This window comes from Ooceraea biroi, chromosome 9 (assembly GCF_003672135.1).
Source record: "Ooceraea biroi isolate clonal line C1 chromosome 9, Obir_v5.4, whole genome shotgun sequence".
Lineage (NCBI taxonomy): Eukaryota > Metazoa > Arthropoda > Insecta > Hymenoptera > Formicidae > Ooceraea > Ooceraea biroi.
Genome location: NC_039514.1, coordinates 9,173,171 through 9,186,808, shown reverse-complemented (window position 1 = coordinate 9,186,808; position 13,638 = coordinate 9,173,171). Strand labels below are relative to the sequence as shown.

General features: G+C 33.8%; 1 protein-coding gene and 1 non-coding gene across 4 annotated transcripts; one reads left to right on the top strand and one right to left on the bottom strand.

Moving 5' to 3' along the window:
* Positions 1–4,176: 4,176 nt before the first annotated feature.
* Positions 4,177–4,249, bottom strand: Trnak-cuu. Its single transcript has one exon. It is a non-coding gene; the product is annotated as a tRNA-Lys (tRNA).
* A 667-nt stretch (positions 4,250–4,916) lies between these two features.
* LOC105279565 (uncharacterized protein DDB_G0283697) lies at positions 4,917–12,782 on the top strand. 3 transcript variants are annotated; one of them, XM_026972211.1, is made up of 10 exons: positions 4,917–5,188; positions 5,595–5,919; positions 6,104–6,366; positions 6,750–6,836; positions 7,173–7,244; positions 7,376–7,507; positions 7,762–7,962; positions 8,268–8,312; positions 8,427–11,609; positions 11,784–12,782. In XM_026972211.1, the coding sequence occupies exons 1-10, from the start codon at positions 5,140–5,142 to the stop codon at positions 12,149–12,151; spliced, it is 4,725 nt and encodes a 1,574-aa protein (XP_026828012.1). In that variant the 5' UTR covers positions 4,917–5,139; the 3' UTR covers positions 12,152–12,782. The 3 variants fall into 3 exon arrangements, with proteins under 3 accessions (XP_026828012.1, XP_026828011.1, XP_026828013.1); XM_026972210.1 differs by having other exon boundaries at positions 4,918–5,188; positions 8,268–8,339; XM_026972212.1 differs by lacking the exons at positions 4,917–5,188; positions 5,595–5,919; positions 6,104–6,366 and adding an exon at positions 6,373–6,592 and having other exon boundaries at positions 8,268–8,339.
* The last annotated feature ends 856 nt before the right edge of the window (positions 12,783–13,638 follow it).

The window sequence follows — 13,638 nt, the reverse complement described above, 5'->3', positions numbered from 1 at the left end:
TGCTTACGTACATATGTGTGTGCGTGTGTGTGTAATGAGTCTTGCATTTACTTTTCTATATTAATCCTAAGAATATAAGAATTGAGTTCTGAAAAGAAATGTAATTAATCGTTTATATATATTTTTTTTAAATAAATTTTGACTTCTCTTTGTTATTGTCTCACATGCTCTTCATTTCTGGTTTTGTTAAAAATTTTGCAAAAAATATATTGATTGCATTTGTCATCGTTGGTCGACAAGGATAATATCGATTCGACAACACGCAGGCGTGTAACCCTACAAAATTGGGTCAAGCTGACTTACCCAGCTTTAGATATGGTCCACGTTGCGTAGGGTCGATAGTACGCCGAAAATATAAGTCACGAAAGTAGGTCATCATATGAGGAGAAACGTAAGAATTTATAGAATTTTCTGTCAAAGAGCAATACCTAATTCTAGAATTAACAATTCTAGAAGACTGAGCCAATTAATTTAACAATATCTCTTATAAAAATCATTCAATAAATCTACAAGACAACATCTTACAATGCTCGCGAGAAATAGGAAAATGGAAAATCGCAGTTGATCATTATTACTATCTTCATATATAAATAATAATATCTTCATACATCAATATTCCTATATAAATAGAAATCATTGGAAAACAATTAGCTACACGCAAAGTGAAAAGCGCTTCATTCTTTCTAACGTAATCCTGTGTGTAGACATACTGTAAAGTAAAATTGAGCAATTAAACGTGCGATGCTGTATGCAAATCAGAAAGAAAGAGAGTATCCGCGAAAATATCCAGCGATTAACGTTCGCTAAGAGCAATCAGCAGTAGCGAACGCTCGGTTTGGTCGGACGCCAGACGGGTGAGACGGCGTCTCGTCATCGCGGATTATCGCTTATTTCTCTTACGCATTGATTCGTATGCATTGATTCGTGTTACATCAACAAAGTTGCTTGTACGTGACACGATCCCTTTCGCGACCTGCCCGGCTCACATTTCGCACCGACTCTCATCCTGACGAATCGTTACGGTATAACGAAACGCGCACGCATCGATTTGCGACTTATCAAAGTGTAAATCCCGGAAGATTACGCGAACTTGGAATTGCAACGATAAATGGCGTGCGACAGGATATATTTTTGCGTTGACACGGTTCCTCATCGATTTATCGCAAAGGAAACAGAATTGTGTATTTTTCTTACGAAAGAGATACTCGAGCAAAGTGCAATACAATGTTGAATATAGTCAATATGCTAGCAATGATAAGTTATTACGTTACTCTTTGTGCTATAATGAATTTCCTTCATTCAATACATTTATGTATTGTAATTAATTATAATTATATTGAAGCAAACAAAGTGTTCCGTCAGTTTTAATCTCTGATAGACTTTGTTCTAAAATAAAATCGTGGAGTTTATTTGCGAAAATAATTGATATAAAAATTAAATAAATGTAATAACTTTAATTGCGAGACTAACAGAACTTGGAAATATTTTTGTTAAGGAAAAAATCGACTTTAAATTCATTAGAGAATAAATATGTAGACATCGAAGTCAAGAACGTACGTAATATACATGTTATCATATAGGGCTCATTATTACACACAGGTCCGCAGGGCATGTTAAGTGATTCGAGACTGCCCTTAATGATGCGAGAGAATCCTTCGCGCATAATTAAAATCAATCTATACGCGGTTTGACGTCTTGATTGAATGCAACAGACATTTAATTAGTCTGTGCCTTGATCAAGTGTATCAAAGGGTATCAACTTGCGAGATATGACTTGTCCTTAAGATACTTCTCGTACTTTAATACAACAATAGAATTAAACTGATAGAATAGCTTTACTAGATTAAAAAATAAACTACACGTTATTGCATGGTGTTGTTAAAAAATATACGATAATTGCATACTTTCTTAAATTTATCGTAAAATAATTTAAATGAATTGAACGATATGTGTTGCAAGGAAATTTCGTTGATTGAAAATAATTAAAAAATCTGTTACTTTTATTTTAATACAGGTTGAACTTATCGATGTTTTATGATCACATGGAGTAAAAACTGTTGATACGAAAAACACTCGCAGATACATCTTCTCATGATGCTTCCACGTTTCGTTGATATAAATGAAGCTCTGGCAATCGAATTATGAATAATGTAATTGTATCATTGTATACCGGCCAAATAATCAACCTACATGTCTCTTTTTCTCATGAACGTGTGAGTCCTTCGCGGTGGAATAACTTTGGCAAAAACGTTGATAAATAAGTAGGAAAAGAAATAAATTCCTTGCTCGATCAGGGTCGGCCTTTCACCTCATGCAGGCACAATGAATGACCTCCCAGATAACACAAACCTATTCTGTGAAGATTCTATAAATATTTATTGAGAATATTAGAATATTCTGAGAATGTACTGATAAGATGAAAAGCACATTATATAAATGCGCAGAGAATAATAAAATGGGACTACTTATAATATGCTGAATAATAAAATGGGACTACTTATAATATGCTGAATAGAGCCACAGAATATTCTTTGAAATATTCTTGTAATATACAAAACAGAGTTTGGGAATATTCACAGGATATTTTATATAGGTTATTTATACATGAAAATTTACATTACTTAAAATATTTTAAATATTTGAGATACACCAATTATTTTTCACGTGTCTACTATGCATAAATATTCTGTGTATAATTGCTTTTTAAGCTGTAGATATTTATGCAAATACATATTTTGATAGACAAAGGATAGAATAATAATACTTATTAAAATCATAATCTATTTAAACATTTATTATGAAAATGCAGTTTTCTATATTTATATGTTAACAGATATTTTGATTTTGTTACACTGCGAAACATAATTGTAGGTATTTGGAATATTTAAAATGTTTTAATTAATGTAAATTTTCGTTTATTTAAAATAAAATTAGAAACAATATAAATTTTAAATATTTTATTATAATTAATATATTAGGGTACATTTCACAAGTAAATTATAATAAACTTAATTTTTATTATTATTATTATTTTGCTGGTTTATTATTATTACTATTTTTTTTACTTCTTTTTCTCAACAGCTAGATAAAATAAAAAGTCCAAATTAAAACAAATACGCTTGTAATTACAGTAAAAAGAAGTTTCCATAATAATTCTTACCGTAAAATAATTCTAACTCTCTCACGGTATTCTCTTCTTCTCGTTTCTTTGCCAGTACTGCTTCTTTCCACTTCATACAATTAAGGACACATTGAAATGCGAACAGTATACGAGTTCTTCTTGAACTGGATTATATCCTTAATCCTCAAAAATCTTAAATCCTTAAAAAACGGCGATCGCGAATACTGACAAACGCGATAGACTTGTGTCGTATTCGAGCCCGATTGTTAAATCGGCAGTGTTGAAAATCAATATGCGATGGAATATCGTCGAGGACTTCACTACTTTACGTGGGAGCGTTTGTAAAAACCGAAACACAATAATGATTCTTTTTCGAGTCACTAATATTGAAGGAATTATTCGTACTAAGTACTACGTCGTGCTTTGATGATGTGAACAATTCACTAGTTCCTAACCATTCTATTTTCTAACGCCATCTGACTAAAAGTTGTATATTCTTTTAACGTTTTTGAAACATTCTTAGCATATTCTTATTAAATACTTTTAAATGTACTACATACATTTATAGAATGTTCCTTGCAAACAAAAATATTCTAGACATATTCATACATAATTCTGAAGGAATATTCTCATATAAGCATATTTGACAGTAAATAGAATATTCATAGAATTTAATGTGCTATCTGGGCTATAGTGATAATGATTTACCGCAGCGAGGACAACTTATCCTGAAAGATTGTTCTTGCTTTGACTATTCTTTCTGTATAATTAAAGATTAATTAAAAAGAATTGAATGTAATTTGCTTCGTTATATCATGAAACTCTTACTTCAGATCTATTCAGCAATTTTAAATAATATTCGATATTTTTAAACAATGTGTTTTATAACTACAAACAAATTTCTTTTTTTTCTTAGATTCACATTTACATATTATTTATGTTGTCTCAACCAGTCTGAAATGCTAAAGAAAAATTAGAAATTAGAAATAAAATATTTATGAATAATTTAAGGATAATATTACATCCTAACATGATAATTTTAGTAAAAAAAAAGTCGCCCAACGTGGGGCTCGAACCCACGACCCTGAGATTAAGAGTCTCATGCTCTACCGACTGAGCTAGCCGGGCTCGAGAAGAAATTTCTTTCAGATGAATTTTAAGTTATAGCTAGAGCTTAAGATATCCTAAGTATCCTTATAAGGATACTTAGTTAAAGTATAACAATATCATTATTCGTAAAATATAGGAACATAATATTACTATTATTATCATCATCATCATCATTATCATAATCACATCTTTATATCACGTTATTAAAAATATTTGAACATATTACTAATCATTTATTAAGTGTTTTATTGAACAATTACGTTACTCATATTTTTCGTTTTTTATTTACATCTTTGATATACATAAAATATTTATAATTACTGTTAACAATGCTGAATCGTCTACTAAATACGTTACATTTCCATGTTAAAACATATAAAATGTAGTTTTCAAGATACTGTTACATGTATATTCTTACATCTACATACATATTCTTATAGGACGAATGGGATTTTAATATTAACTCTATTTTCCTATTTCAATATTAACAATCATAAAAAACGAAGTACTAAATTATTGAAGATAAGTTATTTTTTTACATATAATATAATACATCGTCGCGACGATGGCAATTTTAATTTTGTCCCGAAACACGCGCAACTACCCTGCACTGAATTACCGTAAGATGATATAGCTCTTGACGAGTAGAGGAGATTCTTCAGATGGCGTCGCCGAGCTGACACGGTGACACTGCTCGGCATTGCTCTCTCTTCGGATCATAGGCCATAGCCCATAGCAACATTCGCCGAGGCAAATCGGCGTTGCCCGTTACTGCTCGGGCCATAGTGTCGAAATTCGAATTTGCGGAACACGTGGCCACGATAACCTTTCTTCCGCATTTTATCCGTATCTATATTCCTCCTCGTCGCTGATACCCAATTGTTACGCTGCCAATCGAGTTTGCGAGGATGCCGCGCTCCACGCGAGACTCGGACGACGATTCCGAGTTGAAAGTAGGTTCGTATCAGTTTCTTTTATCGCTTGCGCGCGATACGCGCGTCCGACCATCGCCATGGCTCGGCATTAAAAAGCGTTTCTCGCGTCCGTCAGCGATCATCATCACTGATCACGACGGGGTGTAAAGAGTTCATAAAACGATCTTGATTCAATTCATGAAACGATGAATCTTATTTCTGTTCTCTTCTTCAACGATCCTCCGTATGGCGTATCAGTTTCCGCGGTATCGTTATCGTTAACTGGATATAGTTTAAATGTATGAGTATATGTAAAAGTATTATGCATTTAGAATTGTTAGAAAGTAGTGTTACCTTTATCTCTCACATGTGTTACTTTGAAAGCTTGTATTTCTCTAGTATTTTGAATAGCTCAATTTTTCATTAATCTATGTACATTTTTGTTATAGATCATATTCGATCGCTTGCTACACAAACAGTAAACTCTCCTAGCTTACGCCGTAGCAGCAGGATAAAACAGAACACGCCTTCAGTCTCTCCTGGCAGTGATACTAGTAGTGTCAACAATCAACCAGTCAGAGTAACTAGAAAACGTGCCACGACTCTGGATTCTGTTTCATTGGATGTGCTAAAGGAACAACGTAGCAGAAGGGTTTCTATGTCTTCGTATGCCAGTAAGACCATGGATATCGGGACACCTACCAAGAGAATCACCAGGAGTACAGCTGCTACATCTTCCAACACAACACCAACCAAGATGACTTTGCGAGCAAGGCATATATATATATATATATACATATACATACATATATCTAGTTATTGCATATTTTAATTAATATATATATTAGTTATTTAACCTTATACATTAATTATATAATTAAATAATTCATATTTTCTCTCTCTCTCTCTCCGTTAGAATTATATTTAATAATGTAACAATTTTTTGTGCAATAATTAGTAAGTGTTTTGTACGAGCTGGCTCTGAGACGAAATCACCATCGCCAGCGGTCCGAAGCACACGTAGAACGAGATCTAGTTCTGTCGAACCGGAATCCTTGACTGACCAAACTAAGAGTCAACCGAATACGCCGGTTAAAGTACGCAGACGGGCATCTGTTTTGCCAGCAAACTCTCCGGTCAAAGAAGAAGTTGAAGAGTATCTTATACCTTACGTGCGATTAGATCTTACAATACCCGAAATAGAAGAACCTACAAATTCAGGTAATTATAATTTTATTATAACATGTCTACATGTTCCTAAGTTATAACAACATAATAGAGGAATCTTCGTTGCCGCGGCCTTTATATATTCTGCCGGGAGAACTTATTCCGAGTAATTGTTCCGCGGATTCGTCCTCTATCGTTGTTATGACTCGTTATCTTGTTTGTGATCTCACTTCTAATGGTGGCAGACTGGCCGCCGGGTGTCAGGCGCCGAGTCGCCACAGTAAGTAAAACGCATATGCAGTTGCATAAGCAAAAATAATGGAAAATTCTATATACGAAAGTATAAAAATGTAACTAATAAAAGATTTGATGAAGGAAAGTAAAAATCAAAGAAAGAGAGGAGCAGTGTATATAATTTATATTTTTTTATCTTTCAGATAAAGCACCTAAACTGGCAGAAAACAATAGTGAAGTGCACAATAATAGTACCAATAGCGGTGCATCTAAAAAAAGGAATTCTATTAGTAAGTAAAATTAAAAATTGTTTTGCAAATACCAAGATTACATTCATATGCATTGCAATCATTGCTCTTTAGAAAATAGAATAAAAATTTCACATATTGTGTCAAAAATTAAAATAAATTAGATTCTTTTAAATTCTTATGTTCAAGTTATATATAAACTTAGAAATTCTTATGTTCAAATTATATACACTTCGAAGAAATAAAGTGTAAATATATTGGTATTAAATATTCTTTTCTGGCATTTTAGAATTTATTATATTTTAGAATTTTTACTATATTTTTTATCGATTTATAATAATTTAGAAGTTGTAATATAAATTTATCTTTGGTATACAGGAAATTTGGATTCTTCGTTGGATAAACTGTCATTTTCCCCAGAAAGTCAAAGTGCTACTGAGACACGAAAAGGTATGAGTAAATATAAAATAAAGAAAGATGATTATGGTAAGCAAAAGAAATAATCGTAGAAGTAAAAAAAATATAATGTATGCTAAATTTTTTGGAAAAGAAGAAAATATATTTTATGTATACATACTCAGATAAAGCAACATCATCATCATCATCTGTAATATTATCATCAGATGAAGCATTTGATCTACCGGAGAAGAGTGAATTATTCAATAAGAGTAATAGTAATATGAATGTAACAATGGAAAATAAGGAAAATCTTGGTAAGTAAATCTAAAAATTTTTAATCTCTTGATTACGTTTTTTGTTTTTCAAAAATGTTTCTATTATATCTCTAAGTTTTGTTACTTAGTAAATTAGATATATATTTTAATTAATTAAGCTTATATATATATATTTATTATTTATCACATTTTACTTTTATATTCATGATACTTAAAGTATATATGTGGTAATGATTAATAATTTTATAATTGATAAATAACTTTATTTATAATAAATTATATTAAACTTACAGGAGATTCAAACTATTTACCAGACATAGCCTCACAATCCCAAACAAGTCAGAAGATTAGTAAAAAACGTAGAAGTATAAATAAAGACAATAATGAAGGAGATGATAGTCTTTGTCAAGAAAAGAAATTTGACCACTCGGACAACAAAAGTGAAATACACAATGCTAGTGTGGATAAAACAGTGCATGATAAGAACAGTTTGGGTAAGTAAAATTAAAAATTTTTTTCTTTTTAAACATTTTAAACCCTGTACAATTCTAAAGTAACATTTATTTGCACTTTTTTTACATAGAATATAAATTTCATTTACTTTGTCTAAAATACTTAATGAATTTTTTTTAAAAAAGTCTTTTATTTGTACAAGATGAGAATGCAATTTGATTTACTGTTATAATCTGTATGTTTATATATTGCACCTTCATATAAATAAGAAACAAGGCACTTCTATAAAAAAATCCATCATCTGATAATACACTATATAGCACCTAATAAAGCACAATAATTACAGCAATTCCCAGTGAAGTCTCCATGGATAATTTGACTGCTTCAGAAAGTAAAGATACTTTGACTGCTTCAGAAAGTAAGGAAACTTGATTTTGACTGAAGTCTTCTTTTAGTTTCTAATAGATTCTTTTCAATAATTTCTAATTTATGATTCTTCTTACAGATGATGGCAACAATGATGTGAAATTAGCATTGATAGGACGAAATTCGTGTCTCCGTGATGCAGCTGAAGATGTAATCACTCTTGATCGTTCGGCGAAATCATCTGTTGATCTGCAAGCTTCACCATCGGTTAACGAAAAATCCAACGACCGGTCTGTCGCAAAGGAGTCAGCTCAAAATGATGAAACAGTAGATGTTGATAGAGAACAGGAACAGAAAAACGTGTCCGAATTCGTGAAAGAATTAGAATCGTCCAATGTTGCGCAAATGGTCCAGTCCACATCCAGTGTCTCCAATACGAATAAAGCAGTGATTCAGAATAATGAATCTTCTGATTTTACAAACATCGCTGAGCGACTAGCAACTGAGAAAGAATCGATAAAGCGAGATATAAAACAGAATAACATACATGAATCGTCTGATGATTTGGAAACAAAGAACAACTCGCATGTTTCAGAGAAGACTCGAGAAGATGAAATCTTAATTGTCGATAGTGATCCCGAGAGCGATATTGATATCAATCTAATCTCAGAAGAGGCTGACGAACAGGAGGAGAAAACAACAAAGAAAAATAATAGCGCTGACGAAACCAGTCAAGAGTGTTCGCAGTCAATAGAAAAGGAAATAGACGTATCGCAGGAGAAATCGGACAGGAATGGAATGGAAATATCGCAGGAGGGACGTTCCCTGAGCAAATCACGTAACCAAGATACAACGGAGGAGAGATCTGAGAAGAAGAAAAAAAAGAAGAGTTTGTCAAATAGAGATGACAGTAAAATAGAGGAACAAGCATGCTTAAATCGTTCGACAGAGAAGGAGTTAAAAGCTTTCGCCAACTTATTGGAAAATGTATTTGATGACGAAAGCAGCGACAGCGAGACCATTATACCAGCTATGGATTTAGGATTTGAGAATTGTTCCACGGTCGCACACGCGGGCTCAATTGCCAATGATTCGGATGGTAGTGAAAAGCTTAATGACACGTCGAATTCTAACATTGTGTCTAGTTTCCTATTCGCAGAAGCGGATAACGATGAAGACAATGATAATGACACCGATAAGGACAGCAGTGTGAATTCCGATGTTAGAAAAGAATACAATCTCGATGGGACGGAACAGAAATTCGATGATGATGATGTACCACACGATGAATGCAGAGCTTCAGAATCGGAATATTCGGATCCCAACGACAACGGTTCAGATCTTGCAGATTTTATAGTCGATGATGACCAAGTGGAGAATGAGAAAAATGAGGAAAAGGAAGAAGGAGATAGTGATGAGGAACAAGACAAGAATTTAGAAGAACAAAAAGAAATGAATGATGAAGATAACCAAAGCGAAGAGGAAGGTGAAAGTGGAGAAGAGGAGAAGAAAATAGATACTAAAAACAAAGAGCAAAAAAAGACGAGAGCAAAGGTAAACGAACATGTAATGATCGAAAATGAGGATGCGGAACAGTCTGAAGTGAAAATAGATTCCTGTGATAGTAGCGATGAGAGTAGCGATGACAACAATGAATTGCCAGAGAAAATCGGCGAAAATAAAAAGAATGACTCCGTTGAAATTATTTCTTCTCGCATTAATGAAACGAAAAAGGAACAAATCACCGACCCGAAGAAATCTTGTGCGATGAAAAATGAAGAAACCATTCTGTTGGATACGTCTGATCCGAACGTATCCGTATTTGATAAGAGCAAGAAAACCCACGTGGCGAAGCGTGAAGAAACCATCTCATTGATTTCATCGGAGTCACCATCGTCGATTAAAATAAAAAGAAAGTCACTTTTACGATGTTCTGAAACGAAGGTTGAAACGGAACAGGATTCGCTAAAGCTGGACGAGTCTGCGAAGAGTCGGTTTTCAAGAAAATTATCGAAATTGCATTCACCAATGGACTGCAGTACACCAAAGCTTAATTCTTCGAAACATAAACTTGAGTTTAATATTGAGACACCTAAAACAGTGGAAAAGACTCGGGAAAGTAAAGTTGAATTAGATAAAAGTCAAACTAATACTTCATCTAAGAAAAGCAAGTCGAAGGACTCTACTACAAAAAAGAATACCAGTTTAACGGACACTTTCCATCAAGATAAGCGTTTCGTAGAAAGACCATTAAATACCAGTCTTCCATCTGACTTAAGAGAAATAATAGAAAAAGCAAATCTTTCGAAACCAACAGTTTCCAAAACAGCTGAATTACACAAATCTATGAGTGTCACCCATACCGAGACGCCTAGAATAAGACATCTAGGAAAGGAAAAGTTAAATAAAAGCGCACCAGTATCAAAATTACATGTGGAAGTCGATCAGTCGAAGGAATCGAAGGACGAATTGCCAACTACGGAAGAGAAGGCTGTAGCAAAAACGAAAATAAAGGAAAAAAGTAAGGAGAATGTTTCTAACGTGGATTCGTTTAGCGATAATACTACGCGAAAACGGAAGAGAGAGAGAAAGCACAAGAAACAAGCAGAAGAAACATTGAACGAGAATATCACTGATAAGGTTTTGTCTGAAGACATTATGGAATTAGAAGCTTCTCGAAACCAAAAACGTGTCAAATTTAGTGAATCGCTAACTGTAAAAGATGACAGTTGCAAAGGTACATCTGAGATCAACGAGACAAAGAAAGAAAAGAAAAAGAAGAAGAAACTAGTCAATGTAAGTGAACAACGCGAAAACATAAAGGAAGCCGACACATATCAAAATAAGAAAAACGAAACAGAATTAGAAGAACAGCAGCAAGAGCAAGAGGTGGCGCAGAACGAAGAAACTTCGCCGGAAAAATTATCAACAAAGAAGAGGAAAAAGAAGAAGATACAGAAGAACGAACAGGAGGTTTCACTGTTGGAAACTAAAATTTCTAAAACAAAATCCAAAAATTCGGACTCGGATAAACCACAAGCGCAAGCCGATGAATCGAACACGATTGATTCGATAAACGCGTTCGCCAAAGCACGTTGCAAAATGCAGGAAGCTATCCGCGCTACGGAGATGCGTATTAAGGCTAACCAAGAATTGAAGGAAAAGAAGATGCTGGAGATTAAGGAAAAGAAGATGCTGGAGATTAAGGAAAAGGAGCGAGCCTTGCAGCTTCAAAAGCAGGAACAACGGGATGCGAAAATCAGCAGGAAGCGGAAGAAGGAAGCTGCCGAGGAGAGAGGAGCGTTCGCACCATCGTCGACAGGTTGCTAATCAAAATATTGCTTCGTGAAATCGCAAACTCGAAATTACAATCTCAATCCAATCCAATGCATATTTTCATACAGACATTCATGTAGGCTTTAAGTTGTCAAGAAATAACGTTACATTCGTGTTTGAACAGAATTATATAATAAAGCGTTCGCACCATTGTTCGCAGGTTGTATGCAACGATTGCCAGATGACGTGATCAAGAATCTTTCGGACGTTCCGACGAGAGCAACAAAGAGGCGACGACGTTTGCTACACGAGAGTCCGATCACGTCGCCGCAGCCACAGAATTCCAAGTCGAAGGCGAAGAAAGCAAGCCACATCGGTGTCCAATTAAGCTCCTCTGGTAGCACCACGCAGTTCACCGTGATAAACTTACAAAAGCTAAAGAAGCAGCCGCCGAAAGAATCAGCCGCAGTGGCCTCGTTTAGGCAGCGAATGCTCGACAGAAATAAACGAGAACCTGTTTCGGCTTATTTGATGTACCTCGAGAAGCAGAAAGCATCATCAAATAATTATTCTTCTAATGCGGTTTAGATATACTGTACTTTTGTCAACGTTTTTGTGTTTTTACTGACAATTTTTTAATTATCTTGTATTACATTTGTCTTTTTACTAATCAATCAAAATGTTACTTTGTATGTTTTTTTTTTTGCGAATGCGAAAGCCTGTAAAGTCTGTGTTGGAATACATCTATAGAAACGAAACAGAATTTTATATTACATTCGTGTTTAAATTAGAATTATATAAAGCGTTCGGACTTTTCGGCGAGAGCAGCAAAGAGGTGGCGACTTTTATACATAAAGCGATTTCCAGAATACGTGTACTTTAATTATTTAATTGTTGAAGACATGTGCGAAAGATTATTGATCACATCGTCTGGCAACCGTTGCATACACCCTGCGGACAATTGTGCGGACGCTTTATATAATTCTGTTAAAACACGAATGTAACTTATTTCTTGACAACTTAAAGCCTACATGAAATTACTTAAGTCTGTATGAAAATATGCAATGGATATTGAGATTGCAATTTGGAGTTTGGGATTTCATGAAGTAATATTTTGATTAGTAAAAACGCAATCTCCCCTTCCCCCAACTGATGATCTACATCTCTAATGCGTATTCCAACACAGGCTTTACAAACTTTCGCGTTCGACAAAAAAACATTATTATACGAAGTAATACAGGATAATTAAAAAAATATTAAAAACTTCACAGTGTTATTTATACAATGGGAGCAAATATATTTTAATTGCTGTATACATAGAGTATGTTTTTTTATATCACGTTAATATTAATGTTAAACATTAATATTAAGAAAAGAAACGTTTATATCCTAGTCTTTATCTTTCATACCATATCCAAGAGAGGTACCGTGTACAATGTTAACTTGCTGAATATCACATATACAAGACAGTTTATTGCATCTTGCTGCAACTTGCTCATCTGTGTGTTAACTTTACGCGATGTTTTCTCTATCATTTCATCTTTCAATTTTTCGTATCCAATTTGTACATGATACAAATTAACATGATGTTCCCATCGCTACCTTTAACATTTGCTTCGCGGCGTGTTTTGTCGTTATCCGTTATCACGAGATGTATCTATATATAATCACGGTGACGAATTAACACCGGAAATATCAAAAAGATATTAATTATATTTCATAAACAAATACATAAAAATCGTGACGCGGTTCCCATGTCATTCAGACTGTCTCCATTTCTAAAGTGTCTATTTTGTGATCGCCCGGCGATGCTACATTTCCATAAAAGCACTTTGTCGATTTTAATTTTATCAGTTTCAAGAAAGCCTTCGATTCTTTCCAGTCCACTCTTCCAGTTTTTTCCTCAATTTCTCTTTCAAAAAACTCGTGCGCCAAAATCCGCAGGTCTGTTTTTTGATGATTGATATTCGTCAAACGTTGAATGTGAAATTTTCTGACAAGTATTCTAATAAGTAACAACTTAAACGATGGTTGTCATTTTCATTAAAAAAATTGATTAATGAGTAAATTTCGAT